Raw genomic sequence first — 27997 nt, 5'->3', positions numbered from 1 at the left:
ATATGACTCACCATATTCTGAACTATAGTCTTTCGTTGGGAAGAGACCAGGCAGTTCAGTGTCACGGACGCCACTCTCAGCTGTTGTTTTTTTAGTTGGTGTGACCGTTTCCTTTCCAGCAGCAGGGGAGGCCTCCTTCTGTTTCACAACACTGGACTTGGTTGTCAGTTTCGCTGGACTTGCAGTTGTACCTTTTTTCGTTTCCGCTCCTTCAGCAGCTCCATCTTGTTTCGGTTTGGCAGTGGTCAGCCTGGCTGTAGGTTTTGGTGCTGCGGTTGTTACCTTGGTGTCCAGTTTTTTATCTTCTTTAGATTTCAGTGGTGCGGTTGTTACCTTTGTGTCCAGTTTTTTATCTTCTGTAGGTTTCGGTGGTGCGGTTGTTACCTTTGTGTCCAGTTTCTTATCTTCTATAGGATAAATATGTACATTTTCATTTGTCTGTGGTGGGACAGCAGTGTCATCCTTTCCCTCTGAAACAGTCTTATCTCCTGTTCCGGTAACAGACGTCGGATTAGTATTCTGAGGGGATACTGAAGCAACAACGCCAATGTCTCCAGCCACTTTGGAAGTTTCGCTGGTACCACTGGAACTGCTTCCTATCTCAACAGGGTTTTCTTTACCAGTAGAACCCTTGCTATCAAGAGTGTTCAATGTAGCCCCACCTACTTGAGAGGCAGTTATTGGTACTGTCAAGTTTTCTGTTTCTGTTTTTGTCACATCCAAGAACACACTATTTGTTTGTAATGGGGGATTATCATCAGTCTTGGTAACATCTGTATTGGTTGTCAAATCGCTATCAGGGGTCTTAGATTCTCCTTCACCAGCTTTCCCCGCCATCCCTTGTTCATTTTTGCTCCCAGGATTCAACGAATCCTTTGCAACAGGTACAGTTGTTGTTGGTATTGCTGTAAAATAAAAGAAAGAAAAATTTGAACTAAGGAGATCATCATATTTCTCGCCATAAAATTCTCACAAATTGTCAACCGGAATTAAACCTAATTGCCTCAGTTTCGATGGGCATGCTGATATAGCCTCCTATACAGGACATGTCATGTTAATCTTCTGATCGGTATTGATGAACTAAAGGGTACAGCACTATGACAAGCCAAGAGAATACGGAGTGATTTATGTGGTGACTGTTGTATATGCATGGCAGATGGTTGTTGCATTACAATTTCACTTCGTATGTTAGGTACCTGTTGGGAGAGGCAATCCTATTGAAACTGCTGACAAAATGTAGAAGAATTTGCAAGCATTTTCTGCCTCATCCTTGCAGTAAGAAGGGCACTCAAATGGCAGCATCAGCGACTCCAGGACTTTATGTTTTGGGGCAAAGTCTTTTAATCTTTGCAAAACGTCAGCGTTGACTTTTCCAATCTGGGTTAACTTTCCGAAACGTTCGCAAATATCTGTTTTATCTTGCAGTAAAAGAAACCGAGTCGTTGTGGCGAGGAATTCGGTCATCTGATTTCGTGTCGCAACATCCCTATCTTGACAAATGTCCGTTGACAGAACTTTTATCAATTCCAGACATAATGAGAGCTGTGATGAAGGAGTCTTTGAGGATGAGATGTTGCAATACTGAAGCCATTTGTAATTGGTGGTGACGTCACTAGCCGACTTTACTTGATCGAGTTCCACTTTTTTCGGCAGAACTTCGCATTTTTCTTCCTTCCACTTGGCGATGGCGGTTTGTAAAACTGTCTTAGATGGTGCGGCTGTGGGAGCTACACCCCCTGATGCCTGTGTCGATACAGGTAACGACTTGCAAAGAGGAGAAAAGGTGATCATAACGACGAGAAAAATCGAACTCATCACAAAACCTTCCATTTTGTTTTCTGACTTGGCATTTAAATAGCTTAGAACCCAAAATTTCTTTAAACAATGATATGATGAGAATGATATCTAAAACTGCATAGTCTGTATCAATGAATTATTTAGAATTCTTAGTTTTAATATTGTCGTTCTTTATACTTTCATGCTTAGAATTGGTGTACTGAAGCATAGAAAAAGTAAACTCATTTATTTGAGGCTAGGCCCTATTTAGTGAAGGAATTTCCCCACTGAGTGTCGCGCAAGTGAAGCATAAACATTTCTTTTTTTCCAATTTTCTCTCGGAAAAGATCATCATGGGCAACTTTTTGAGCAGTTCATCTCCATTTCATGGTGGTGGAACAAAGAGGAAGAGACCCCTGGAAGATTCAGATTCTGAAGAAAGGGAGTCTGATGACCAAAATACTGACATTGTAAACATTGATTTGCACACACCAAAAAGGCAAGCAAAACAAACTCATGCAAATGCATGAAAAGAAAACACCCCTGCCTATGCATGCTACAAGAGACCTGAGATTTCCGTTTTTTATGTTTAATTGTCTTCAATTCATGATTTAACGTCAAGAGACATGTTATTGCTGTTCCCGTTGAGCATGTTGTTGTGAGTATGAGGGAGTACCACACCTGCTTACGTAAACCACGCCCGCTACTGGCACTAGCGCGTATAACATACCATGAGATTATGCAGTAAAATAAAGTCAGCAGGATTTACCTTTGACTTATGTTGATGATGATGATGATGACGATGACGTCTTGAGAAATACGACATCTTTTTTCGTTACATCGCCATTGCGGCATCTGTCTTGGATATGACGATGGTACTGTTTGTACATAACTAATATGACCTCTAGTCAACGCTATCTCCTTCGAAAAAAACAGTGTGTTGCGCACTGCACCTAACTATGCATCATTTGCTGTTGTGCGCAACGCAGTGTTTTTTTTAACATCAGATTCATCCTGGGTTAACTCGGCACATTTTCAAGAGGTCAAGTCCCACAAGTTCCATCTTTTTGTAGGAAGAAGATGAAATCCACCTCCAAATACATTTATGAGACGTTGTTTGTGAATGGAGAAAACAGTGACATCACAATCGTTGCGTTAGGACGGGAGTGGAAGCTTCATAAAGTCTATGTCTGCCAGGTATGGTCAATCGAAAAATCGTTTTACAATTCATAAAATTTTATTAGTGTTCAGCTTTTATTTTAGCAATGACAAATACAATGAAATGAGTCTGATCTTGACAAACCCTGTAGCAGCAAGTTTAGTCCTATTGGCATGTCTGTAGTGAGGGCTGCTCAACTAGTTTCCTCATTGTTGGGAATCCTGGTAAACTGAATGTGATGGGTTGGGCAGTTGGGAAGCTGATGGCATTCATTTTGCAAGTGAGGCCGGGAGCGCAGCCTTGGTCCCCACAGACTGCATGATTGACATCACCGCAGGTCTGACCCTTCGTGCGATATGTCAGACAGTGACCTAAAAATAGAAGAGGAGGAGCCGTGGTATAGATACATCACACGCCGGTAAAACATGGGTTTTATATGAACTGGAGCCGTTTTACATGTACAAACCTCAAATTGTGAAATTGGCTTATAGGACCAGGATGCCATGCCAATGATCAAGTGTTTTTCGAGTGAATGCCAGAAATTCTTAATCATTCATTTTGATGTCCCATGTTAGACAACGCGATTCACCATCAGTACTTTGAGAGTTCAAATGCTCCGTTGGAAAAAGTATCCTGTTGTTCAATGAGTAAAGCTTGTTGAATAACACTGACATGAAATACTTTCTTCACATTTTATTACTTCAAATCTCGGCTACAAATATTAAATTTCTTAAAGGTCTTATGCCTCGCATTGGCTGTTTCCGACCACCATTTTCCTAGCTGGCTTCAATTCCACTGGTTTTAATTCAATGGGTGTGAGCGTCAATGTTGGCAGAGGCTGGTATACACAGTTAAGGCCTTTAGAGCAGCCACATCCTCCAAACATTTTGCTGCCACAAGATTCACCCTCTTGGCTGTATTTTTTGCACGTACCTGCAATTAGTGAAAAGAAAGACTAAAAGGTATTGCTGTGTATACTTTTCTCTACAATTTTTTTGCATAAGGGGTTATGCAATGTATACTTTTTCTGATTTTACTCCCAATGAAATAAGATCTGAGACTGATGATGTCATGATGATGATGATGATGATGATGCTATTTTCAATTGAGGTCATATACCATATACTATATTACATGTACTAGCAATACTTTGAGCTTTGACTATCAAGGTGATCAGGAATTTCATGCATCTGAGTTTATAGAAAATGGCGGAAAGTGAAATATATGATTTTACCGGCTAGTGCGTCCCACGAGAGGGGGAGAACACGCTCAGCTCCACGCCTCTTCCTGCTGGCGATCCATGGGTTAGACTTGGCGCAACATTCTGTCGAGGCACAGTCGGAGTCATATTTGCAGTTGTGGGTGGAAATAAGTCCAAGTGGATTGATTATATCCTGAAATCATATTGTGAAATCATATTGTGAAATAGAGGCACAAAAAATGGACTATAGGGGCATTAAAAACAGACTATAGAGGCAAGAAAAACTTATACTCACTGCAGCAACAGTTGCCACCAAAAGCATACACACAATAGCGATCTTCATTTTGAACACTGATCTCTTCTCAGGTTTTGTGAAAATGAAATGTTTGTTGAGGTTGATTTAAATTTTATCGCCCTTATGAGGCTGCTGTACGGGGATTAAGATAAGTTCTGCTGTCATATCATAAATTGAGATCAATCTTGATTAGAAACCAGATTTTGTGATAAGTGACGCCACAAGAGGAAGGGTGAGAAAAAACAATCTGGTCATACGATGGGAATGATGGGGACTGTCCGAATCGGGTACTTGCTATGAAACGTATGTGAAATTCTTATTTCTCTCATAGTTTACTGAGAGAATGGCTTATTAGGATTGCTCAGTCACTGGTTTACTCTAATATTCTTGAGCATTGATGAGCACACCAACAGAAATATCTTATTTCAAACACCTAGATAAATTTCACAGAAATTTATTGGAGGACTATTGTGCAATACAGTGAATTTGACGAAACAAATAGGAAGTTGACCGATGATTCCCTCTTGTTAAATTTGTTGGTGTTTCCACTTGTGGTGTGAAGACATCATTGGTCATTGCTCTTGCATGTGAATATCCCTGGCATCATAGACCTTTTGGAAGGTACGAGGACAGGCGGTTGTTCATGATGACAAGTAAGACCCTTGGTACACCCACAGGTTTCCCAGCCACCGCAGTTCTCACCCTCTAGTTTGTACTTCTTACAAGAACCTGAAAAAATGAGTTGGATTTGACTCCTCTCTCTTTGAGGTACATGTAGCTCATCATGGTTCATCCATTGTTGAATGGTCTTGGCTTGAGCCCCAGAGCAAAGCCGCAGCTTTGAGACACACTTCCATCGTGAAGTTCAAGTGGCCGTGATAGACACAGTGTAGTATGAATTATCATTGCAAAAGGGTTCTAATTGGAAAAATTATTGATAATCATATGAAAATTGACAGCATTACCTGTTGATGCTGGGAAAGGTATAGCGATTGCCCATGGGGCCAGGTCACGCTTCTTGCTCATGATCCAGGGGTTGGAGATGATACAGCATTCATCTGATGCGCATTCTGAATTGGTTTTACAGCCATCAGTGCCAAGTTGGAGAATGCTTGATGGGTCGATGACGGCCTGAAACAGAAACATGTAGTAGGGATCTGAAGGAAATTCTAGAAACTGTTAAACCTCAGGGTCTTGGGATAAGATCTAAACTAGCATCCAACCTAGTGTTGGAGAAATAACAAAGAAACCAAAATTTCCCTACCCCTGTCACAGCCGTGGCAAGTACAGCGAGAAGAATTACAGGTACCATTTTGTCTTGAAAAAGTTGAGAACTGAGCATTTGATAAATTTAATCTATTCTAACTATTTATTGTGAAATGGGGTCTTATGTGACCGCTTGTAAGTCCAGTGGGAAAATAACAAGCTGTGATTTATTTTGGCTCAATTATCAAGTGGATTACCCAGAATGATTTATTTGATGAATACTAGAAAACACCGCTCCAATTCTGGAACCACTGGATTCACACTGGGCAAACACCAAGTCTGCACTGGAACCACTGGATTCACACTGGGCAAACACCAAGTCTGCACTGGGATCACATGATTCACACTGGGAAATGCTGGATTCAGGGTAACACTGAAAAGTGAATCACTGCAATCACTGACAAATGTTGAGGTATGAAGAAATAATGCTAAATGTACTGTTTGGGTACAAAAGATTGATGATTACCGGTAATATTTTCTAATCTTTTTGGTCTTTGCAGTCTGGCTATTTCTCGAGTATGTTCAATGGCGGTTGGAAGGAATCGAACCAGAAAGTGATCCGCATGGAAATCCCCGACCAGAATATCGATGAAGAGGCTCTCAACGTGGCGTTTGGTTCCTTGTACCGTGATGATGTCTATATTAAACCGGCTAGAGTGATCAGTATACTAGCCGCAGCATCTTTGTTACATTTGGTGAGTTGTTTTCATTGAATGATGAAAGCAGTTGCCGTTGGGAAATAACTCACTTCCACAGCATCCTTGTCAGTGCATGTCTGCTCAACTTGTATAATCAAATTGAGAATTATTGAATTTGAATGATAGGATATTACACAGATTTATACCAAAGCCTCATCAAAGCAACAGTAGGTTACACAGCATCTGCTTTTGATAAAAGATATCATAGTCAAATTTATCCCTTCCCAAAAAGTTGCTACGGTCATCAAAGGAGAAAACATTTTTAGAACAAGGTGTACCAATATAATTTGTTATTAACATGACTCTTTTCCATCTTCTTCAGGAGGGGCTGATTCAGCAATGTGCTGACACAATGAAAGAGACAATCAGGTATGTATCTTCGTTCACTGTTGGATGGTCCAACTCCTGTAATATAAACATGTTCCAATGAGCCTCACTTAAATCCTCCCTGAGAATTCCTGGGTATACCAAACAGTGCACAGACACCTGCATTTTCACCTCGTCCAAACAAGTATGCAACCTGTTCCCATATTTGGTATAAACATCGATTTCATATGTTCTTTCAGTTCCAAGACCGTCTGCTCCTACTGTGATGCATCCTACATGTACGGTCTACTCCAGGTGACCAAGAAATGCAAGGAATGGTTGGAGAAGAACCTCATGACATCACAGAATGCTACTCTGCTGAGAGAAATCAGGTAAAGCAGACAAATTTTGCCAAAACAACATCCTCAATAAAGAGATACCCAGACTGTCTGAGCCCAAATAGAATGGTAGTGAACCGTTGATCAAAACTAGTGTCTTTGATGTTGTCATGAGGGTGCACATCTAACAGAGGCATCAGCTCGACTTTTAAGTGTTTCCTGTTCATTCATAGCATGTAAAAAGCTGAGTGTGGTAAAAAAAAGTGCCCACCGCACATGAATTGAGTAAGTTCAGCCGAGGAGTTGAACCTTCCTGTATCATATTGTACAAGTTGCTCCTTCTTTGTTTTCAGTTACGACTTGATGTTTGAGTTAGTATCGTCTCCGGATTTATTTGTGATGCAAGTTGAGATGGACATCTACACAATGTTAAAGAAGGTAGGAGTGAAATTTAAAAATTAAATGAAAGCCCCATTTGAAAGGATACTGATTGGATTGGAGAGATGCAGCTCAGTGGGGTTCATTCTATCTACATGAGGTAAAAGGAGGTTACATCATCTAGTTATGGTGCATTGGTGGCGACTCGTAGCTTATTTTGAAATTGCATGGCTGTTGGGCTTACCAGTATGCATTCTTATTTCCAGTGGGTGTTCCTGAGGTTGTCCCCAAACTGGCATGGATCCTCTAAACAACTTGTGAATGCAGCTGATGATTTTTTTAAGAAGGAAGAAAACAGTAAGTTTTGTAATGATGTCTTCAATCTGATATGATTATCGTGTGACATGTACAAGTGATCAAAATATGCAAATATTTATCAGCAAGATATTGAGGTTCTACTCAGTGATGTTGGGTAAAGGTAATACTAATCCCTTGTAACGTCCCAAGGTAGGTGGTATGAGTAAGAGATAAACACTGTTATTGTCTTGTAAAACAGCCACTTAAGATTTGTACAGAGGCTCACCACGGTATCAAGTAGATGCAGCAAGAGCTGTGCTCACTTCTTGTCAATCAGTTGAGAACAGAGTCGCGCACACTGTAACCACTCAACTCGTTTTAATCCGATTTCTTTCACTTTCAGGAGCGCTATTGAGGTCCACACGGGGTAAGCCGTTGCTTGAGATATTCCGTGGCATCCGACTGTGGCATGTTATCAATGATATCACATCTGCCAATCTACTCCAAGCAGAAGGTATCATACCCGAAGGTGAGAATACAGTTGTACAGAGGTATTTTGTTGAAATCATTTATAGTAGCTGAACATTCAAGAAGCTTGGAGCCAGCTGGTGGATCTAGCTGCAAGTGTACTTAAACATTAAGAATGTGACACAAGATTGGCTTGTCAGAATAAGGATTCAGGACAAAATGAGGTCCCGTGGAGACTGCCAAATATGACCTTCAACTTGACCTTAATTGAAGTCAATTTCGTTTTCTTTCAGCGTGGCTTTTCCCTCTTTTCAAGCAGCAATGGCATCAAATGCTGGCAGTAGAACAAGGAATTGACAAAGGGTAAGCAGTTAATATACAAACTGATAAAGCATTTGACCTTACTCTGACATTCTTCAGTCTCATGTTCTCCTTATAGTTGTCAGTTAGTTACTCAGATTAGAGAGCTTTTCGTTTGACTTATACTATGAAATAAAGTCATGCTGTTATCTCTTGCCATAATTACCAAAATCTGAGCTTTTCTTGCACGCCAGGAAAAAGTATCATTAAACCATTTCTATGATTTCATACATTTTCAGACCGGATGAATCAGTGAGCCATGATGTATTCTACCGCGAAACATTGAGATGTGGTCGAGTGTTGCCAAAGGAAGGCGAATATTGTTGGCGGTGGACAGGATTTAACTACGGGATTGACCTTCTGGTCACATTCGCGAACAAGTAAGAGTCGTTTTGTCCCGTTTACAAGAAAGCATGCATATTGCTGCATTTTGAAGTTGCAGACAATTGTATCCCAACCTTACAAATCCAACTAGAGCTTAACATTGGGGGTCTCCTTCCAGAGAAAAAGTCGCCAGACCGCTGGAAAGGCAAAGCTGAATTCACTTACAGTCAGTCCCAAATATTGCTTGAATTGTGAAGTCCTAAAACATTAAAGGTTTATGGTGTAATGCTTTTATTGGTTTTCTCTTGCAGGCTGCTTCTATTCAAAAGAAATACTCACAGTCAGTCATACTCCATGTCTCTCAGCCTTCAACAGACAAGGAACATCATGTTCAGGTGAGATAAGTTTGTTGTAACTGATAGTCCAGGAGTTACCGTGCTGCTCATATCCATACCCCTGGTACTTTGGAGGTAACTACTTCATCTGCTGGCAGCCTGCCTGTGGAGACTTCTGTAAGCAATGTTGACTTTGTTACAGATATAAAGAGAATACAATAATCCAGAGACAGGGTCCTCGGGGTAGCCGCCAATTAGCTCTATCTTCGCCAGGACAACAAAAAGCTACACATAGAACTGAAATGTTATTGTCTGTTACAATTAAAGCAATGCACTACTGATATGATACTGAGATATGATGATTGATGTGATGACCCTATTATGACCTCACTAAGTCCATTCGTTCTCACAATGTTTCAAATTCGTCTTCCAGAGTTAGTGTTGCCTCCTTTGATCTGTTTGGCCAACCCACCTACCTCAAATCGAGTGGAATCATGAGGCTCTCTCTTGGCAAGGATGAGGTGAGTTTGTTATGATCAGTTTGAAACTTTGGGAACGATTTCATTTGTAACTCTCCAAAAAAGGAACAAGTGCAGTTGGGTTGAAAGTCTTAGAGTGCACTTCTGGAAAATAGAGTATGTCTTGTTCCTGTTCCTGTTCTTAGAAACAGCAAGGTCAAATTCTTTTGTACAAAATAGGAATCAAGCCTGAAATTTCTGCAATGCAAGTGTAATTGAAGATGTAGAAAGACAAGCTGGTACCTCGATTTGATTTGGTATGTGTATAGTCCCCTTCATAATCTTAATCTCGACCTTCCAGGAAGCTGTCATTATGGCCGTTGACCGCCATGTCACGTTCCCACTCCACGTCAGTGTCAACATTCTGTACTTCACCCCAAACTCGGAATTCAAGGAACTTCCAGAACCAGACATCATCTCACAAGCCCACCCGGAGTCGACGAACAATAACCCAAAAATCCGCCCGAGGCCACTGAAAAAGAAATGTCGACGGAAACTAGACGCAGGTGCTTCGACGAGTGGTAGTTCAGCATCTTCTAGTGATGCCGGGGATACATTGCCATCTACGAGTGCTTCAACGTCAAACTTGAGGAGAGAGAGGTTGGGAGATAGTGACTCTTTTAACAACAAGAATGACAATGACACATCGAATGATGATACTGTCAATGTAGCTGATGACAATGATGAAAATGTTTTGCCGTTAGAAGTACCTGATCCGGAGAGGATTGTGTGATTCTTAGTTGAATGTGTTCAGACTTCTAAGGCTGGCCCCCCAGTCTGGTCACTAGACCTGTGGATATTAAGTTCTGGGGAAATGCAGATATCGTTAGCATTGGTTAATTAATTGTAAAAACCTATGTGTTTGGTGCTTGAGCTACTGCAAACAGTGTGCATTACGTTTTAACTCTTGAAATTGGGGATACTTGTAAATAATTTTGAATTAATTTACTGTGATGTTTTTCAAGAAAATAATAGATGACATAGCATCTGTATTGTACATATGCATGTTCCTGTAAACCCCTTGATTTTCAAGGCCCTAAATGTTAGCAAAAACATCCTTTTTTGGGCCTCGAAAGTTTGCAATTTGCGTCCCTCTTGCAAAAAATTTAGGCTCGCAAAAATAAAGAGGTTTACATTGTACAGTGCTAAAGGAAGTAATATAATCTGTAAGCTTGCTAATCTACATTTGGCCATATTTCTTTGTCCTTCTGTTCATCTATAGATGTATATTTTTCATGGTAACTCTGGTGTAAAACATTTTAACATTGGGAATTTATCAACAGGACAAAGGTTCATGATGTGACATTGTATTACCGTCCCTGATAGAAAGGATCTTTTTTGGTGAAGACTTATTTCACAAAACCACAGATGCTTTTTTGATAAAAATCAGTTTTGTTAAATAATGGTGTGTGTTATTTGATAGGAATTCCAGTAGAGTTACCTCTGCTATAATACACCAAGAGGAGGTCTGCAGAGTATTTCACAGAAGAAGAGTAGTCTCTATTCAGGAAGTTGCACCGTACCAACGACATAGCTATAGATATCGCTGCCAATAGGAAAAAACAGGAAAGTTCTTTTCTCCTGGTATCAATTGAGCTGTTCCTGCTTGCTTTACCACTGGATACGTACGTCTATAGAAAACATGGTGTGACAATGCACCCTGAGAAGACTAGAATGTGAGACGATATATGAGACAAAACTTGATGGGACTGGACAATCTGGTGGTTGATGGAGCTTTTAAATCTAATCTGATGAAGATCACATTCGCACCATTGCCTAGGGACTGGAGTGACCAGAAGACGAGGCAAGCCATTGCTGGAAATTTTCAGTGAACATACCAAACTGGATGGACAAGGGCAATTTGACCAGTGACCCTCCTAATAAAATGAACAGGAGGAGATTTGAGTCACATCTCTTAAACACTTCACGGTCTTCGGCTCACTATGGAGACTTGCGGTTGTCACGGAATATATCAAGCGCAGCAACAGCAATTGTAAACAATAATGGCGGTCAACTGAAATTGACGCCAGGTTCATTTTACTGTTAATTAACTTCGATTTTTAGCAATTTGATTGAAAAAATAAGAAAAAGCGGTGCTTGGGGTTAAAGAGCAGTGTCACGTCTACCAATAGAACAAGAGATGTCGTCGGAAGAAGTTGCATTTCTGCGTGATCAAGGTATGAAAAGTGCGCCAGGAGTGATCTTCGAGAAAATGCTCTGAATTCGTGCAAGTCTGATCCTGCAGTGTGGACAATTCCTGGTACCATTATTAATGGCATACGGGCTTCACATGTTTCAAGAACGTGTGAAGTGTGTTTTATTATGTTAAGAAGCAATCTTGGGTACTTTGCAAACTATTCGGGCAGCAAAATCCTGGAAAAATCTGGGTGTCTTCAGTTTGTACCATTTCTGGTAGGTGGCAGCACTTGAATGAAATTTACAAACACAAATATTGACAAAGATGTATTTTGCCAAATAATTGCTGGCATCATCTGTGACACACATATATGGCTTTATGACATTTCACTAAATTACAGACCCCTGAACATTCTATTTTTTACTTGAAATAAACAGGATTTTAATTTTTGTAGAAAAATCCTTAAAAGTCAAACATCCTACTTTTATCTTTTCAGTGAAAAGGCTCAATGCTGTCCTTGCAAAATATCAAGAAAAGTACCCTGCAATTGGTTCTGACCAGTCGAGCAGGGTACTCAACATTGATGGACCAGAGGCACCTTGGCTGGTTGACAAGAGGTACTATTCAGCGACAGTGTCAGTGGTGTTGCCAAACAATGTGGAACCTCCCCGAGCACCTTTGTGAGGAGAATGCATCTCAGGGAGTCCAATAAGGGGCACTGATTTTGGTCCCACACTGTTCTGTTCATTTCCATTCAATTTGACACCTTTAATTAGGATTATTAATATGTCCTATTGCGTCCATGGTAGAGAGGATCCTTGGAATAGATACAAGGTCATGGCAGCAGTATTAGTAAAGGACAGCTAAGATTTATTTGAATAAACATTTACTTTCTAATGCAGTGATCAGGAATTACACACCTCAGTGTTGGTTTATTTTCAGCCTTCTTAGCCCTCTGATAGCAGAATATGATGGCTCCTTGAAGGAAATGAACGAACAGCTTGATGATTATAAAAAAGAACAGAGAGATCTCCGGTCACAGCTGGATAAGATCCTCTCTGAAAATATGCGCTTGACGCGTGAACTCAAAGAATGTGTGCAGGGTCAGCTGGACACTTTAAATGGTTCAGACATCAGACCGGGCTCGGGCGATGATGTTATGTTACAGAACTTGCAGCAGCAACTTGACCTTGCATTACAGGTGAGGAAATGGTCATGTGAAATATGGTGAAATAGAAAAGTGTTATAAGTTTGGAACTATTTTGATTAGAAATCTTACTTGGAATCGGGAGCTCACTGCTTCTTTCTACCTGAATTTTAGCAGTTGGTTGGAAATGGTTGCATTTGAACCCTGCAGAACTTCAATGATTTTGAAAAGAAATTGGCCATAGTCATAATATTTGTTCTTTTGATTTCAGGAGAAAGAATCAGCAGTGGAGATGTGGCAATCATCACTTCAGGAGGTCGAGCGACTTGAACGTGATCTTCAGGATCAAAAGAGTAATCCACAATGGAAAGTGTTCGAGCAGCAGTCAAATCAAGTGAGTTGACAAAATATTGAAATTTGGTTCATTAATCAGCTCTGTAAATGGAATTGTCAATAAGTTCGTAAAAAAATAATAAAAATGGATGTGAATTGCATTGTTACTTTTAAAGATCTAACAAATGACTGAAGTGGATTATTGAAAAAATATGAGCATGATATAAAAAGGTTTGGCCTTGGGGGTGAGGGGGGGGGGGATGAGAATTATTGTAAGGACAAGTCTGTTAGGTCATCAAGAGTAGGGCTCTTCATTGAAATATAGAATGCTCTTTGGGTTTTTATTCTTTCATCATGGCATTTGCTGATATAGGGAATTTTTATATTCATATTAATTGGTCAAATTGCATGTCAGTTTGAAGTTTTCATCACAAATTCTATTACATGAACCTTCTTTTCATTTGCCCCCGTTTTACTTTTGATACAGAAACACTTCACAAAGACCAGAATTAGAACCTGCACTGGTTCGCAGAGATCTTGCGTAAACTTTTACCCCATTCTGAATGTATGACTATCAAATATCATGAAATTCTCTACAGTTTAGTTGTCTTTAGGGACCATTCCAAGCCATGTTTACAAAAAAGCTCTTTCCATTGTTTTTGAGAATGAGAAGGGGGGTGAAATTTCAATAAGCGAATTGGCTGAGCTGTCTTGCAAAACAGTGTAATTTCGATGGTGGTTTTACAATGTCCACGTAGTATCGGACAATGTGTGAGGTTGTCATAAATGTTGTCTCTAAGGTGAAATGGCTTTCCCCAATTTTACCTTACAGATCGGTCAGAAATGGTTTTGGTGTGATTATGTTGCTCTGGAATGGTCCCAGAGCCCAAGGAGGACAGAGGGTACAAGTGGGAAATGATGACTGTGTAATGTCAGATCACTTGCAAGATTTCTCCTCAAATGAGTTTGGCTGTGGAGAGATTGTTATGTTACCCTCTGTCTTCCATGTTTTGAAATGTGTGTGCACTGTACTTCTGTTTACCGGTAGTTGCATGTTGTTTTTAAAAACGTGTAAAATTATTATCACTTTTCTATTAGTGAAACGTTCTGGAGTCAATAATACGGTACTCAGCTGAATCCAAGTTTCTTTTGGCTTTGTTGAGCAGTTCCTAATTTTGCAGAAAGAAAATAGAGTTGGCAAAGATCCAAAAGGATACTGCAACCGATGATAGGAATAATGATGATGATGACGAGTTGCTAGCATGTCAGCTAAAAGCATGTGAATAGTGTAATAATATATCAATAAGCATGTTACAATGTTTGTACAATGAAGATCGTAAGATATATGAAGCTGAGTTGCAAATCCTCTGGCATAGAAAATTGAGAACCCTTTTTGCAAATTTCCAGTTGCATATATTGTCACTTGTTTTGCAATCACGTTTGGTGACTTTCATCTTATAGTCTGTCCACTCCGACATTGTATTTTGTGTGTCCTAGCACTTTGCACCGAAGATGAATATGCACAGGGCACAAATCTATTATTATTATTGTGTCAGTGTTATGAGGCCCAATATGTTGATGAGAGTTTTCTCACTCAGTTGGATGAATAGAAACAGCTCACCGTAGTCTGCATCTCACCTTGGAGCAGAAATACTCTGTGGAGAACAACTCCTTCAAAGCAAGAAGGAGTTGTGAGCCTGAATAAATCTAGATCCCAACAATTATATTGACAAGTATACTATACCACGACTATATATTTGGGTATAGGCCTATGATTTGTAGGCATTGGAATACAATAGAATACACCGCAAATGTATGGTGTATCTCTTGGGCAACAATGAGAATACCTCATTGTTGGTTGGTGAACACGGTTGGCCAATTTGTAAGTCAACTTCGTGCACACCAGTTGCTCAAGTACATCCACTCCTTTATGAATGAATTAAAACATTTTGTTATTTCCACCTTCCTGATTCCTTTCTTATTCTCTCTCCAGTTGAAGGAGCAATATTTCAATGCCGTCTCAGAATTGAATGCCGAGATAAGTTCCCTACAAGAAGAACTCAGGTATGAAATTTGACCTTAAAAATTGTGGTCTAACCAGTCTAAAGTATTCGAGGGATAGTCTGATTTTACATGTTTGGATTATGATACCACTTTATCACAGTACAGGGTTTCAATCCGATTCTTCTAAATTCTAACTTTTCTGCTCAGGGATGAATCTCTGTTCACTGGAGCCTGATTTGTGACATCTCAGATGTGATTCTTCGACATTAACATTGGCGTTGATTTGAGTTCAATCAGATTGCATTGTCGGTGCACTTCTTGAACATGGCTGCCCTTGAAAGTGACATGGTGTCACTTTTACAGCAGTTGACAAAAGATGTCCTCGCAGTCTGTGATTTCGTGGAGTAAGTTTTACAGGCCTGGACTTGTCTTTATTTTTATGCTCACCTAGCCAGCTGATAAAATTGGTTGGGCGATATGACTATGCTCTTTGGTGTATTGCTATTAATTAATCATGCAGGTGCTGTCTAAAACACCAACAGCCCCAGTACCAACACATTTTCAGTTCACAATCGCAAGATTCAAAGTGCCAGTGAATACACAGACTATGTTCATCTGTGCATGTACAATGTAGTTTCAGTCAAGGAACTTCTCCCATTCCCATTCTGTAGTCGTGTTTTCCTATCATTTGTCTCTGCAGGAAGAGTAAAAATGAGAACCGTGCAGCAAGCCTCCAGGTTACAGAACTCAGGAAGACATTGGAGGAAGCTAAGGACCACATGTTCAGACAGGTAGGTTTGATAGTAGTAATTGTATTAAAGGAAAGGTGGTACTCTTCATTTCTCCTTGCTTTGTTTGCACGTTCTCCAATATAAAAAGTTCTTGCATTTTCTTTGTGTGCTGTTTTGTGTTGAGCATTTATCCTTAACATCTTATAATATCTGCTTCAGGAGCAGGACAGAAATGATGCGATCGGTCGTGGTGAAATATCCGAGAATATCGTTGACTCAATGAGGAAGGAGATAAGTGAGCTCGAAGCCAAGTGAGTGTTGGAAGACCACTAAATGCATTAGGCAACTTACTGACTGTGTTAGGTGGTCCTGCATGACATCGTTTGAAATTAACAACAGACAACCTTACGTCTTCAGCAGTTGTTGTTACGATGTTGGCATGAGGATTGGAAATGTACAAGACTCACTGCATTTATCAATACTCCACTTCCTCGTTCATTTTTCTCCCTTGTTTTCAGTTATTCTAGCGCCCAGAGAGAAATTGCCCAACTGGCCGCCGACAAGAAACTTGGGGAGGAGAAGATGCAAGAACTGTTGAAGAGCAACTTGGAACATGAAGCTGCTGAGTACGAGGCGGTCATTCAGCTGAAGGAGCAGGTCCAGATCACTGACCAGGCTGCCATGGAAAAGGAACAGGTTTGTATACTGCTGTTGGTTAAGGTCTTCCTCCACATCTTTATTTAAACTCTGAACATGTATTCCACTCAAACCTTTGTGATTTTATGACGTGTTCCCAACAGACATACATTTTTTCCCAAAATTCAGCGTTTAACTAGAGTTCGGAGGAAGGCCTGAAATCAAATGTTTTTTTGGGCTTAATGTACCAGAAGAGGTGAAGGTGCAAAATTAAAGAAGTGACGTAGTTATTACTGGGTCATTATTGGTACCAAGAACGCAAAAAGAAGATTTTATTTAACCACAACTGTATTATATTCCAAAGACGGCGGAGCCAACAATAGCTACATTATGATACAAAATCTTTTGTTCAAAATATCAACCTGAGATGTAGTTCCAAGTTTGGATATCATGAAGCTGGGTAAAGATTTATCAAAATCTAAGATGTTATACAAGCAATCTATAATTCTGAGATATAATGTAAGGTTGCAATGTAAAAAGATGATTGATTAGTCAGATATTAATATTATGCAAATAATCATGATTCTAAATTGATTCTAAATTGTTACTGATTGCTGGGTACAAGTTAATTCAAAGCTGGTTTTGATGCGTCTTTTTAGGCCTATACACGTAGTATAAGCTTTTTGTACAGTGGGCTAAATAACATATACACATTACACAAGTTCACACAAATGAGACAAAAAGAAGGTCCGGCAGTTCAATGCTTTAAATCAGAGAAGTATTTGATTTCCAGGATCCTGGAAAGGGAGTCCTCTATGGTGACTATAAATCCTGGACATCAAATAACTTTTACAGGGGACTATCATGCAAATGACAGGGCTGTCAAAAGTTATTTTGAATTTTAATACTTGGCAAAGGTCCACATGGGACACAATGCCAACAACACAATAATTTTTGTTAACAGCCTCATAGTCTAATGGTTAACACTGCAACTGCAGGCTACCATGCAATATGGCCCAGGTTCGATCCCGGGGAGAACGTTAGAAACATGAGTAGCTTGATCAAAAGACCCTGGGGATAATGGTCGGTTTGATGAACATGTCCTAGTATACGGAAGAAGAAGATCGGTAATTTCATTTCTCTGGGATACAGCATTATACCATATTTTCTCTGCTTACAAAAATCTGAGCCTATTAGACCTTGTTTCTGTGTCATTTAATGTGGTAATATTTTTGATCAAAACGTCATCATAAAATGAGTACCACCATGACAAAGATGACTGGCTTTCCCTTTGAGTAAAATTGGCTTTCCCTTTGAGTAAAATTGGCTTTCCCTTTGAGTAAAATTGGCTTTCCCTTTGAGTAAAATTGTCTTTCCCTTTGAGTAAAATTGGCTTTCCCTTTGAGTAAAATTTGCAAATCCCTTCCTTAGGAAGGGATTTGCAAACCCAGACATCTGTAGCAATTATGAAAAGGCAATGCTTTGTTATGGAGGTAACATTTTACTCGGTTATTCCAATATTTACAGTCAAACCCCATTATTCCAGTTAGCTCATTGTGTTTTTGTGTATGATACTTTTGTATAATTGCTTACATTCTCTTGTTGTGAAATTTCTGGAATGGTAAGAACACTTGCTGAGAAGCTGAAATAACATTTCTTTCTTTTTTGCTCTTGCGATATAGGTTCATGTATGGCTAACTGTCAGAATGGGGTTTTGTATTCTCAATCTCACTTTAATGGATCAAGCATTTCACCAACACTTTGGCCACATGTTATTTCCTGTCGACCTAGAATTCTTTTTTTTCTTTGAATACTTTGAGTACTTTAACTAGGCTGCTATATGATCTATGAGTCACTGGCTGAAGAAATATTGTTAAAATTTGATTTGACTTGGGCAAATATATCTACCTTGAATTTTATGGTACATTCATGGTGTCTCAAAAAAATGCCAAAGCCTTTACCTTTGACAAAATAATTGGTGAAAATATTTATGTTTGTGGACACTTCTGAGGCATCTTGGTTGGTCGTCTTCTTCACTCCTTAGAAGTGACAAGACCATTCGTCCATGTTGCCAGAGGGTTGCTGTAATTACCTCAAGTTTATCTGTGAAACAGATCCATCAAAATAAGTGTGTGAAAATGAAGTGTCTGTCAGTGAAACAACTGCTGAAAACTTTTGAGCTTTGAACACACTAGCGAAGTGAACAAATGGATAAAATACAACAAAAGTTCTTTGAGGTGGGCATTTGAAGAGGCATTTGTCTGCAAGCTTTTAACTTTGGAAGATTGTCTTATTCAAAGCTTAAAAAACATACGTGTAACTGTAAATATAGGTCTCAGTTGCTTTACTTGATGCGTTCACTTAATTTTCACATAGAAAACAAATCGCAATAAAAACCTCAGATTTTAGTTCCGATTTTTTTCCCTTCGGGACCATCTCAAACATATGATGAACCCAATAAATTAGATTATGGATGCAGGGTTTCTGCCAGAGGGGGGGGGGCCCCCTCAACTTTGCTGAGTAATGATTTCAAAATATCTCTTTTTTAAGCTAAATGAAAGAGATAAGATAAGGTGTGAATCACTATAATGTCCTTATCAGTTACTGACAACAGGATGTGTCAGGCAGTAGCAAACAGACTACTTGAGAGGGACTCATCAGCTGTATTTTCATAACATTTCAACGACATGTATTTATCACTATCTATGCATTCTTTTGCCGATTTTCAAAACTTCATGTAGGAAAACCGGTGTTTTTTTACGCGTGAGTTTTTGGCTCTGAAATGCTCGGAAAACGCAAACTCCGGGCATCTAGCCAAAAAAAATTTTTTTCTTTTTTTTTCCGGATTGTGCCCCCCCCTAACGTAAATTCCTGGCGGAAACCCTGGGATGAGAGTCTTTTAGATTTACACACATTTTTGCAAGGCTTAAAAGAGGATTTTGTCACCAATATTTCTTTTAGTATTGGTTTTGAAAACAATGACCCCTAAATAGTTATTAGGACTTTAGAAAAATCATGACTCCTTACAGTTCCTTCACTACTCTACGAGGGTGCATTGCCTGCAATCACCGTTGTCTAAAGTTTCGATGGGAAGATGTGCTGGTGCTTCTTTCTCAATCTCTACAAGCACCTCATTTCCACCTATGTTGGCATTATCCCCATTGGCTCTTGGGGCTTGAAGATCGCCAGGATTGTTTGCTGGGTTATTAAGTGGGTGCATTTCGATGTCTTCTCCCTGTTGTTGCCCTGAAAAATGTTATGTGTAATAACCTATTAGCAAAAGTTGATGTAGATTAGTTCTTCTTTCACATCAGGTGTTATGCTTTTGCGCTACAAACGGACTAGATTACATGTTATAAGCCTTTTGTCAAAACAATGTCATCACTGTTATCCTCCGTTGGAGGCAATAAGTATGATTCCAAATAAAAAGTGCTGTCACTGAGATACTACTGTCCTGAATTGAGAGCCATTCATACAGTATAGAGCAATTCAATCAAATATAATTTCCATTTTAAAAAGTGATAAGAGGACCTATATAAGGAGAAGTATAATGTTTTTGGTCCCCAACCAACGAAGGAGAATAGGACCATATTGTTCTCTAATAGTGGGTTCTGTCTGTGTCAGTGCCAGAGCTTCTCTCCAGATAGCTCCTAAATGGCTCAGCAGATGATCACCAAATTTTTGGCTCTCCACTACAGTGAGTCTATGAAATAGCTGAAATATCTAATTCCGGAGGTGGTTTCTACAATTTACCTCTTATTGATCCCTGGTGGTTCCTCTTCCTCCACTTTCTAACACCAGCGACAGTCACAGGCATGAGAACAACTACTATGACTAGTCCGACGCCATATGGCCAGGAAAGTGTGTGACTCTTGTCGTCATCATCAGCAGTCCGCATGTTTGGCCGTGAATTCTTGGTGTTGGATCCTTTAGTTGGACTCGGTTTAGTTGGACTCGGTTTAATTGGACTCGGTTTCTTCTTATTCCATCCTGCATGAAAAATTAAATGAATTATGAAGAACTATAGGCTACGTCTGCTAGGCTCAAGGCACTGTAATATAGCACTTCAGTTTAGCTGTATGTCATGTCACTGTTATATTGATAATATGCGTTCATGCACAAAACTTCATGCCCTTAGATTTTTCGCTCTGTTTAATATAAAAAATAAAACTGCGGGTCAAAATTTGCAATGTCCAATTTTTATGGAAAATGAAGAGTGACATTCAGCTCAAATTCACACGGATTGAACAAAGCATGGAGGAGCCTCAGCATCAAATTTTTATGCAATTACGTTAAGCTTACCAACACATTCCAGAGGACATACGTCTTTCCCACCTTCAAGAACTTGTGAGCAGGTTATTGAGCACTTGTAGCACCGACCGAGAGCCTCCAACCAATATTCACCCTTATGGCACTTGGGACTTGGCGTAGTCGCATTCCAACCTGGAAAAAAGATTAATGGAAAGAAAGTGATATGTTCAAAGGAAAAACCTATTTTATAACACTAAGTGAACACCAGTAACAGTACAGAATGTCAGGAAACATATTTATAAGAGAAAGTGGGGTATTGAAGTTACTGCTTGTGTTTGAGTACTGTTGCTGTGGGAGATGGAGTATCGTTTTCCTAGGGACTTCTTTTTGAGTTCGCCAGACAGTCACTCTATTTTTGATGACAAAATTTGCTGTCATTTTGAGTATTGTTTCTTCTCCATGCATAACTGCCTAGTCATGCAGGCATGCTCCCTTAGGTTAATTTTGCCTGTTTTGTGGGCTGGCAGTGATTAAATTTTGCCACTTGCACCAAATGGTGTTCACCTACCTTTACAGGACTCAGGACATAACTTACGAAGGTCACCAGGCTGACATTTCTCAAAGCATGGGCGACAGCGGCCAATGGCACTATCAAAGAATTGTCCTGTCTTGCACTTTTCAGCATCTGAAAGTGTACGAAGAGTGGACTATGTGTCTTTTTATACTGTCTCAATGCTACCAGCATGTGCTATGTTCAGGGCAAGTTTGATATGGTTGGGTAGGAATGGATGATGTGACGAACCATGTTTGACAGGTTTTAGTTTGAATACCTTGATTAACTTTCACCATCAAAAGCCATGTGATGTTTTTCTGTTTGGTCCAAAAGGCTCCCCTTATAGATAGAAAGCTGAATGTTATGATCCATACACCTAGGATTTTTTTTCCTTGGCCCTGGTAGGTGTTCTCTGCTCACCCAGAAACCTTGACTTAACCACAGTCATAGATATCATATCACTGTGACTTAACCATATTATCATTAACCCATATTTTGCAACAAGTCTCTGTGGTCTTACCTGTGAATGTGATGTATATTATCACCAGAAGAGGCCAAATCCAACTATAAATTCCAAAAACCTGCCTAAATAATCCCATTATTGACTCTGGTGGTATTTTTGCATCCTTTCACCTTGATGCCTGATGCAATAATGACCAGTGATGGTGCAATCAGTTGGCTAAATTCACAGAAGTATGGACAGACTTCGGTAATTTTGCTTGGGAATCCCCTTTTTTTTTTACCTTTGCAATTCGAGAACTTTCTGAATTATACAGGCTCCATTCCAATGTTCATGAATGTTCTGCCATTCTTTCCCTCATACTGTTCATGTGAGCATCATACTGGGCTTTCTCTTGCTTGTAACAGCCATGTCTAGAATGTTTAAGACCGGTAGTATGGACAGACTTCGGTAATTTTGCTTGGGAATCCCCTTTTTTTTTTACCTTTGCAATTCGAGAACTTTCTGAATTATACAGGCTCTATTCCAATGTTCATGAATGCCAAAGATGTCTTTGATAAGGGGTTCAGCCAGCGAATTATCTTTAAGGTGAATGAAATTTGATTTTATGGTTCACATCAAGACTTCTTGTCACAACTTTTATCTTTCATCACTGTAATTTTCCTGGCCATGGTCATGGTGAAAAACACAAGTTCATGAAATTAGCATATTACTAGTTCATCAGACTGAAAAATTGGTGAGGCATTGGAAAATCTGGGGTAAAACCTCACCCCCTCACTGCGTTCTGTTTCTATAGTTATTAAAAGTTGATAAAGGTACTTGTATTCAGATTAAAATATCTTATTCTTGTTAGCAATGTGGATTTAAAAGTGAGCCGTAGTGTGGGGAATGCTAACATATGTGCAGATCTTGTCAGAATTTGCCAACTTGAATTTTGTCTGTACTCTTATCATTGTTTTTAAGGCTCTGATCAATGAGAAGCAAGCCAATGATGAAAACCAGAGACTTCAAGAGGCCATCAATAAGCTACTAGACGAGGCAGGAATGCGCACAAGAGAGGAGGTGGACAATGTGAAGAATCAGTGTAATGTCAAGATGGAGAGACTGGTCGAGGAAGTCTATTCATTAGAAATGGTGAGAGTAAAGGGGAATACTTTGTATAACATGTATTTGCCCTTTACTAGACACACCTGTACCACCTAGGGTCAGAAAAACAAACCATCTGTTCATCACAGGTCTTCTATTGTGAAATCTAGGCCAGTTTAGTAGATTTTTCAGGTGTTGTGTGTGTTTGGACTGGTTTAAAGAGGTATCTGTCAGTAGGTTTGTGATGATGACCTGGCTAACAAACCGCATCAAATTCAACAGTTTATGTGTGTCACTGATTTAATAAGCATGCTCAGGAAAGTGAGCCTTTCATATGTTATACCAATCTTTATACAGCTCATTGATCTTACAGGAAAGCAGTGAAAAACAAGCTCAATTGGAGAGAGCCTGCAGAGAGAAGAAGGCTGTGGAAGCAGAATTAGAAAAGGTTGGTTGATACCTGACACATTGCTTGAGCCCTTTGGCAAATCACTTTTATTACCTTTGCTTGCTTTGTCCTTTTAATAAGACATACTCTAAAACAGTGATGTTTTTAGCGATGGACTCTTTGTTTGAGCTAAAGACAGAGCCACTGGGCTAATGAGGAACCGGCGCGATTTATCCGCCGCGTGGCGCTGCAATCGATCATACCAAAACTCTCCATTTCCAATGCATTATCATGTTATTTCTGAGCCGAAAACGATCGCTTATTTTCGATCGATTTCGGCGACGTTTGCATCTTCCTGTTTTAAATCTATTGAGCTATCAGTTTTTTAAGATAATTTTGCGGAAATATGCGCGATGCCAGTTATTGGGTACATTTTCTGTTGTTGAAATCCTGTGCAAAAATGTACGCAATGGTTTCCCGTGATTGACCTCATGCGACGTCAACAGACCAGAAAATGACATCATGGTGTCAGAAGGTACAATCGATTGTGGCGCCGCCATTGGCATTTATCTTAACGCCGGTTCCTCATTTAATGGCACATACATCAAAACGTTATGAAAGCAAAGGGCCTGTCTGGGCCTGAAAGCCAAAATTGATGATGTAACATATTGGCTTGTTCTTGTAGCTGTACCAGGAAGGTGTCACACAGGGCCACAAAGAAAACAGCACCCATAGCGAGCTGAACAGACGGGCATGTCAGGCCGAGAAGGAGAAACAAGATGCTCTCATAAGCCTTGAATCGACAACAAATCAACTCAAAAGACTGGAGAATGTGTAAGTTTTAACTTGAAAGTTAATTCAACCCAGAAATGACAGATGGCAGCATCAGTTTCTACTGGAGATCGGAAGAGTTTCATCACGTCTTATAAAACACTGTATGAATACAAAGTTCATGACATGATTGTGTAAGCGATATGCCACCACTGCCCTCCCCCCCCCCCCACACACACACAGTTCCTGCAATGTCATTTCAATCGGAACAAAAACAACAGGCCTACCCTTGGTGCCCTTGACTCAAGAAAGATTATTCTGGAGTTCGAATTTTGCAGTGGAGGGATTTGCTTTTGGGGGAGTGTGGGAGTTCGTGATTGCTCTCAATGCACTTTCAAGAGCAGTGTCATCCCATTGTCTGTACTTTTGGCTGAGAAGTTTGATGTCATTTTGTCTTGCAGTTACAAGCAAGAGAAATCCCAGTATGATGCTCACATGAACAGTATGAGGGAAAGAATGGCAGAGTATGGACGTGAGTACGAAAAGGTGGATGAGGATCGTGTGAAATATGTCGATCAGATCAACGAGATGAAGAAGATGATGCAGCAGCTGAGAAAGGAGAAGGAATCTGCGGAGAGGAAGTGCAGCAGACAGGTTAGAACATGTTCAGTAATACAATAGAGACTCTCTAATACAGACAACCTTGGGACTGACAAAGCTCTCTTTAATAGAGAGGTGTCCTGTTGACAGAGGTCAAATTGTATGAAATTACCCATTTGGAATTGAAAGCACTGTCTTTAATATAGAGACGGTGTCCGGAAAACAGAGGTGTCCACTAAAGAAGAATCCATCGTATGATGATTTGCTGTAGTCTGACCAACCCACCTGAAAGGGTGCCATCTTGATGTTTTTATTAGCTTGGTCCTTCCTCTCTTTGATTCAGTGAAGTCATCTGGAGGCTTAACAAGAATCGGAATTTAAGAAACAACTTTGCTGTCTTATAAATTTCATGTCTTGTTTTACAGATGTCATGTCTAGAACAAGATTCAAACTTGCGAGATCGAGAATTTGAGGTGAAGCTTCAGAGTATGGAAGACGGGCACCGCCACGCCATGCTGGAGGTCAGACAACTCCTTACTGCTCAGCAACGGATGAGTGCAAAGTGAGCTTTTGTTGACATAGTTAACTGTATATCAGTCAATGTCAGATTATCTTCTAGAGCTGAATTGACCATCGACAGAAATTTCAATGATAACTCTTGGCACCTTTGTGTGTTTTAAATCTATCTGACTCTTTCACCTGGAATGCCAGATCAGTATGGTTTCAATTTTAGAAACTTCCTGTACCAAACATGCCAAAAGCAAATATCGTCTTTAACATATCTTTTACTGTTACAGATGGAAAGAAGAATGCCATTCGATCACAGCCAAATTTGAAGCCAAATTAGGCGATTGCCGTGCCGAGAACTCGCGTCTTAAAACTAGGCAGCAAGAGTTGGTATCTCTGCTGGATGACATGAGAAAAAAAACGACAGAGTCGGAAGAGATGTTGTGTGAATATACGAGAAATATCAAAAGACTGGAGAACAGGGTCCGCGAGGCTGAGCAACGGGCTATGCTGGCGACTAAACAGGTGATATTTTGTTTAGTCTTGATTTACACATTACTTAAAGGGGGACTATAGGCAGGAGCTAGGGGTCCAATCTGTAGTCGTCACGTGACTATTTTGCACAGTTTAGGGCCTGGCTTGTGTTTGATTCGGCGATAGTTATATACTGCGTACAAGCCTGGATATTTTTGATGTACTGTGATATAAGAGAGATTCCTATCAGTGACTTTGTGTATATTGAAATTTGTAAGTTAATTTCTTATCCTCGGTATCATCTTTTCCCAGGTGTCTGGTCAGTTGTCCAGGGAAAGGAGGATAGTACAAGAAAGACGGCTTCTGAGGTCAGAACTTGACAGAAGCAAGTTAGAGACATCAAGACCAACAAGCAGGTATGAACTAGATCATGAGATGTGAATACGATAACGTCAGATGTGAGGATAATGTTTGGACTGACAAATGCTCCCCTTCAGAGATGTCCTGATTACAAGAGTAAAATTCAATGGAATTGGCCAGAATCTAAAGTGATATAATCCTACTCTGCAGGATCTTTTTTCAAAACATAATTCTTCTAGGCTGTTTCAACATTTTCAGGGCCCCCTGTGTCTACGATACATGGTTGCCCTCCCCCTATTGAAATCTGATAGTACCACGACTTTGAGTAGATGGCAACTATTCTCCGTCTAAAGATACTTGTAGTGCATTGACTGATCTGACTAATTATAAATTCTCACTCGCTGATTTCAGAAATGCCGATGCAATCCTGCAGCACGAGTCGCCACGTAGCCGCCATGGAAGTGGAGGGAGCACTAGGGACATTTTCTTCACCAACGGACGTGCAGCAGACGACCTTGTGCCGCTCTGATCAAATCGTAAAGGGACCACAACACCTGTGATTTTAACATTGGCTCCATTACTGTACCGTCCAGTTGATAACCATGACTTGATACACAAGTGCTGTTCTTGAATTATCACGAGAAATGCTGGCACATCATTTCCAAGGATGCTGAAAAGTGAAAAAATTTAGGCACCGTGGGGGATATTTGGTAGAAAAACCCTGGCCCTGAAGGTGTTGAAATAGTAGCTGCAGTGAGAGGTACTGACATACATGGATATCTGTTTCTCAAGGTGTGTTTCTCCCAGTTTGATAGTGCCCATGAATTCATACTTGAACATAATGATTGATTATGATATCATTACTAGAAGAAGGAATACATTTAGCAGGTCTAAATGTGTATATTTCAACATTCATGTAGATGCATCACTTGTACATGCAGGTACTGTAAACCTGTTTTATAGTTGCGAGCCTAATATTTTTGCAAGAGGCAAGCCTTAGGGCCATAAAAATATTTAACTTGATGGTTTTATCATTGGAAAATGCACCAGATCTCGAAATTAAATCGAAGCAAAATCTGAAAAGGCTGTTTTCCTGATTATTTAGGGCTGGGAAAGTAAAGCGGTTGACAATATAGCCCCGTTGGCTCATGTTTGATTAGTCTGATGACTTCCCTAGATCTGCCTGTACATAGTCATTGTAAAGTAGTTGGCCGTAGTTTGAACATAGTGGTACTGGGTACTTATAGAATAGTTCATATCCAGAAATTACTAAACATTTATACTGCCACTTCTTAATGTTTCAATCTATATTGTGTATTTTAAAGAATCTTATCTGCTTGATGCATTATATTTTACTCTATCGTTCACTAATTTCCTGGTTTAATAATAATACATAGGTTATACAAAGAATTGTTAAATTGAGAATGATGGATACTGGTGCCCCACTCGAAAACAAGACGCATAATATAATCCTAAGATATCTTAAACCTAGAAATTATTGTGTGCCTTATATATCTGTCTTATGTCTTAAAAAGTTTAGAGATAATCACAATAATGTGAGGTTCAAAGTGAAATAAAACTCGAACTGAAGTATCTGTTACAAGGTTGTCACAATCACACTGGGAGGTCTCTGTAATACAAGAGAGACCGGGAGGGTGATACTTGAAAAGTCTCCTGATCAAATAGCTCTCTTGTTGTTAACACTTTGATGATCATCTTCAACAAATTAATTGGAACTGTAATACTAAAAAGCAAGGCCTGTTCGAATTGTTCAGTCATCTGATTGTCAAAATATTGTATGCAGATTATTATGTGTTATTTATTCTTGTAGTTTAATAAA

At 39.8% G+C, this 27997-nt stretch overlaps 4 protein-coding genes across 14 annotated transcripts in view; 2 read left to right on the top strand and 2 right to left on the bottom strand.

Moving 5' to 3' along the window:
* Nucleotides 1–2079, bottom strand: part of LOC135493139 (trans-Golgi network integral membrane protein 1-like) — a 6725-nt gene extending 4646 nt beyond the window's left edge. For both annotated transcript variants that reach the window (XM_064780107.1, XM_064780108.1), the window contains exons 1-2: nt 1197–2079; nt 12–905 (exon numbers count right to left, since the gene is read on the bottom strand). In XM_064780107.1, the coding sequence (XP_064636177.1) occupies nt 12–905; nt 1197–1830 (1528 nt within the window). In that variant the 5' untranslated portion in view covers nt 1831–2079. The remainder of the gene's footprint in view (nt 1–11; nt 906–1196) is intronic.
* On the top strand, nt 2078–11109 carry LOC135493140 (germ cell-less protein-like 1). The gene is made up of 13 exons (XM_064780109.1): nt 2078–2275; nt 2850–2973; nt 6198–6392; nt 6718–6764; nt 6962–7093; nt 7393–7477; nt 7684–7774; nt 8118–8243; nt 8476–8545; nt 8782–8922; nt 9178–9261; nt 9635–9722; nt 10021–11109. The coding sequence occupies exons 1-13, from the start codon at nt 2130–2132 to the stop codon at nt 10450–10452; spliced, it is 1761 nt and encodes a 586-aa protein (XP_064636179.1). The 5' UTR covers nt 2078–2129; the 3' UTR covers nt 10453–11109.
* Nucleotides 3030–22149, bottom strand: LOC135493141 (uncharacterized). 9 transcript variants are annotated; one of them, XR_010448197.1, is made up of 10 exons: nt 22032–22149; nt 21527–21643; nt 21010–21150; nt 20461–20697; nt 19735–19953; nt 9206–9376; nt 8001–8332; nt 7662–7744; nt 4170–4329; nt 3030–3306 (listed from the first exon to the last, which is right to left on the bottom strand). XR_010448197.1 is itself a non-coding variant. In XM_064780111.1 (6 exons), the coding sequence occupies exons 1-5, from the start codon at nt 22108–22110 to the stop codon at nt 19745–19747; spliced, it is 783 nt and encodes a 260-aa protein (XP_064636181.1). In that variant the 5' UTR covers nt 22111–22149; the 3' UTR covers nt 8916–9376; nt 19735–19744. The 9 variants fall into 9 exon arrangements, 3 of the variants coding, with proteins under 3 accessions (XP_064636181.1, XP_064636182.1, XP_064636180.1); XR_010448195.1 differs by lacking the exons at nt 7662–7744; nt 8001–8332 and adding exons at nt 4432–5160; nt 5397–5562; XR_010448198.1 differs by lacking the exon at nt 8001–8332.
* On the top strand, nt 11732–27997 carry LOC135493138 (sodium channel and clathrin linker 1-like). 2 transcript variants are annotated; one of them, XM_064780105.1, is made up of 17 exons: nt 11732–11896; nt 12353–12473; nt 12799–13057; nt 13275–13397; nt 13824–13901; nt 15330–15400; nt 16041–16131; nt 16291–16382; nt 16590–16767; nt 22935–23105; nt 23431–23505; nt 24131–24279; nt 24678–24870; nt 25242–25378; nt 25614–25848; nt 26110–26213; nt 26569–27997. In XM_064780105.1, exons 1-17 carry the CDS (start codon nt 11860–11862, stop codon nt 26684–26686), a joined length of 2232 nt encoding a protein of 743 aa, XP_064636175.1. In that variant the 5' UTR covers nt 11732–11859; the 3' UTR covers nt 26687–27997. The 2 variants fall into 2 exon arrangements, with proteins under 2 accessions (XP_064636175.1, XP_064636176.1); XM_064780106.1 differs by lacking the exon at nt 13824–13901.

The sequence above is a fragment of the Lineus longissimus genome, chromosome 9, assembly GCF_910592395.1.
Source record: "Lineus longissimus chromosome 9, tnLinLong1.2, whole genome shotgun sequence".
Lineage (NCBI taxonomy): Eukaryota > Metazoa > Nemertea > Pilidiophora > Heteronemertea > Lineidae > Lineus > Lineus longissimus.
Note: the sequence above shows the minus strand (reverse complement) of the source record. Positions and strands in the feature narration are given on the sequence as shown.

What these genes read in the sequence shown, in the direction of transcription:
- LOC135493140 (XM_064780109.1), top strand. Translation starts at nt 2,130, where the DNA reads ATGGGCAACTTTTTGAGCAGTTCATCTCCATTTCATGGTGGTGGAACA. An exon ending in ACTCTGCTGAGAGAAATCAG is followed by an intron (nt 7,094 to 7,392) that starts GTAAAGCAGACA and finishes CTTTGTTTTCAG; the next exon opens with TTACGACTTGATGTTTGAGT. An exon ending in CTGGTCACATTCGCGAACAA is followed by an intron (nt 8,923 to 9,177) that starts GTAAGAGTCGTT and finishes TTTCTCTTGCAG; the next exon opens with GCTGCTTCTATTCAAAAGAA.
- LOC135493138 (XM_064780105.1), top strand. Translation starts at nt 11,860, where the DNA reads ATGTCGTCGGAAGAAGTTGCATTTCTGCGTGATCAAG. An exon ending in TCGAGCAGCAGTCAAATCAA is followed by an intron (nt 13,398 to 13,823) that starts GTGAGTTGACAA and finishes CTTTTGATACAG; the next exon opens with AAACACTTCACAAAGACCAG. An exon ending in AAGTCTATTCATTAGAAATG is followed by an intron (nt 23,106 to 23,430) that starts GTGAGAGTAAAG and finishes TTGATCTTACAG; the next exon opens with GAAAGCAGTGAAAAACAAGC.
- LOC135493141 (XM_064780111.1), bottom strand. Translation starts at nt 22,110, where the DNA reads ATGGGATTATTTAGGCAGGTTTTTGGAATTTATAGTTGGATTTGGCCT. An exon ending in AATATACATCACATTCACAG is followed by an intron (nt 21,644 to 22,031) that starts GTAAGACCACAG and finishes GTACACTTTCAG; the next exon opens with ATGCTGAAAAGTGCAAGACA. An exon ending in ATGTCCTCTGGAATGTGTTG is followed by an intron (nt 20,698 to 21,009) that starts GTAAGCTTAACG and finishes TTTTTCATGCAG; the next exon opens with GATGGAATAAGAAGAAACCG.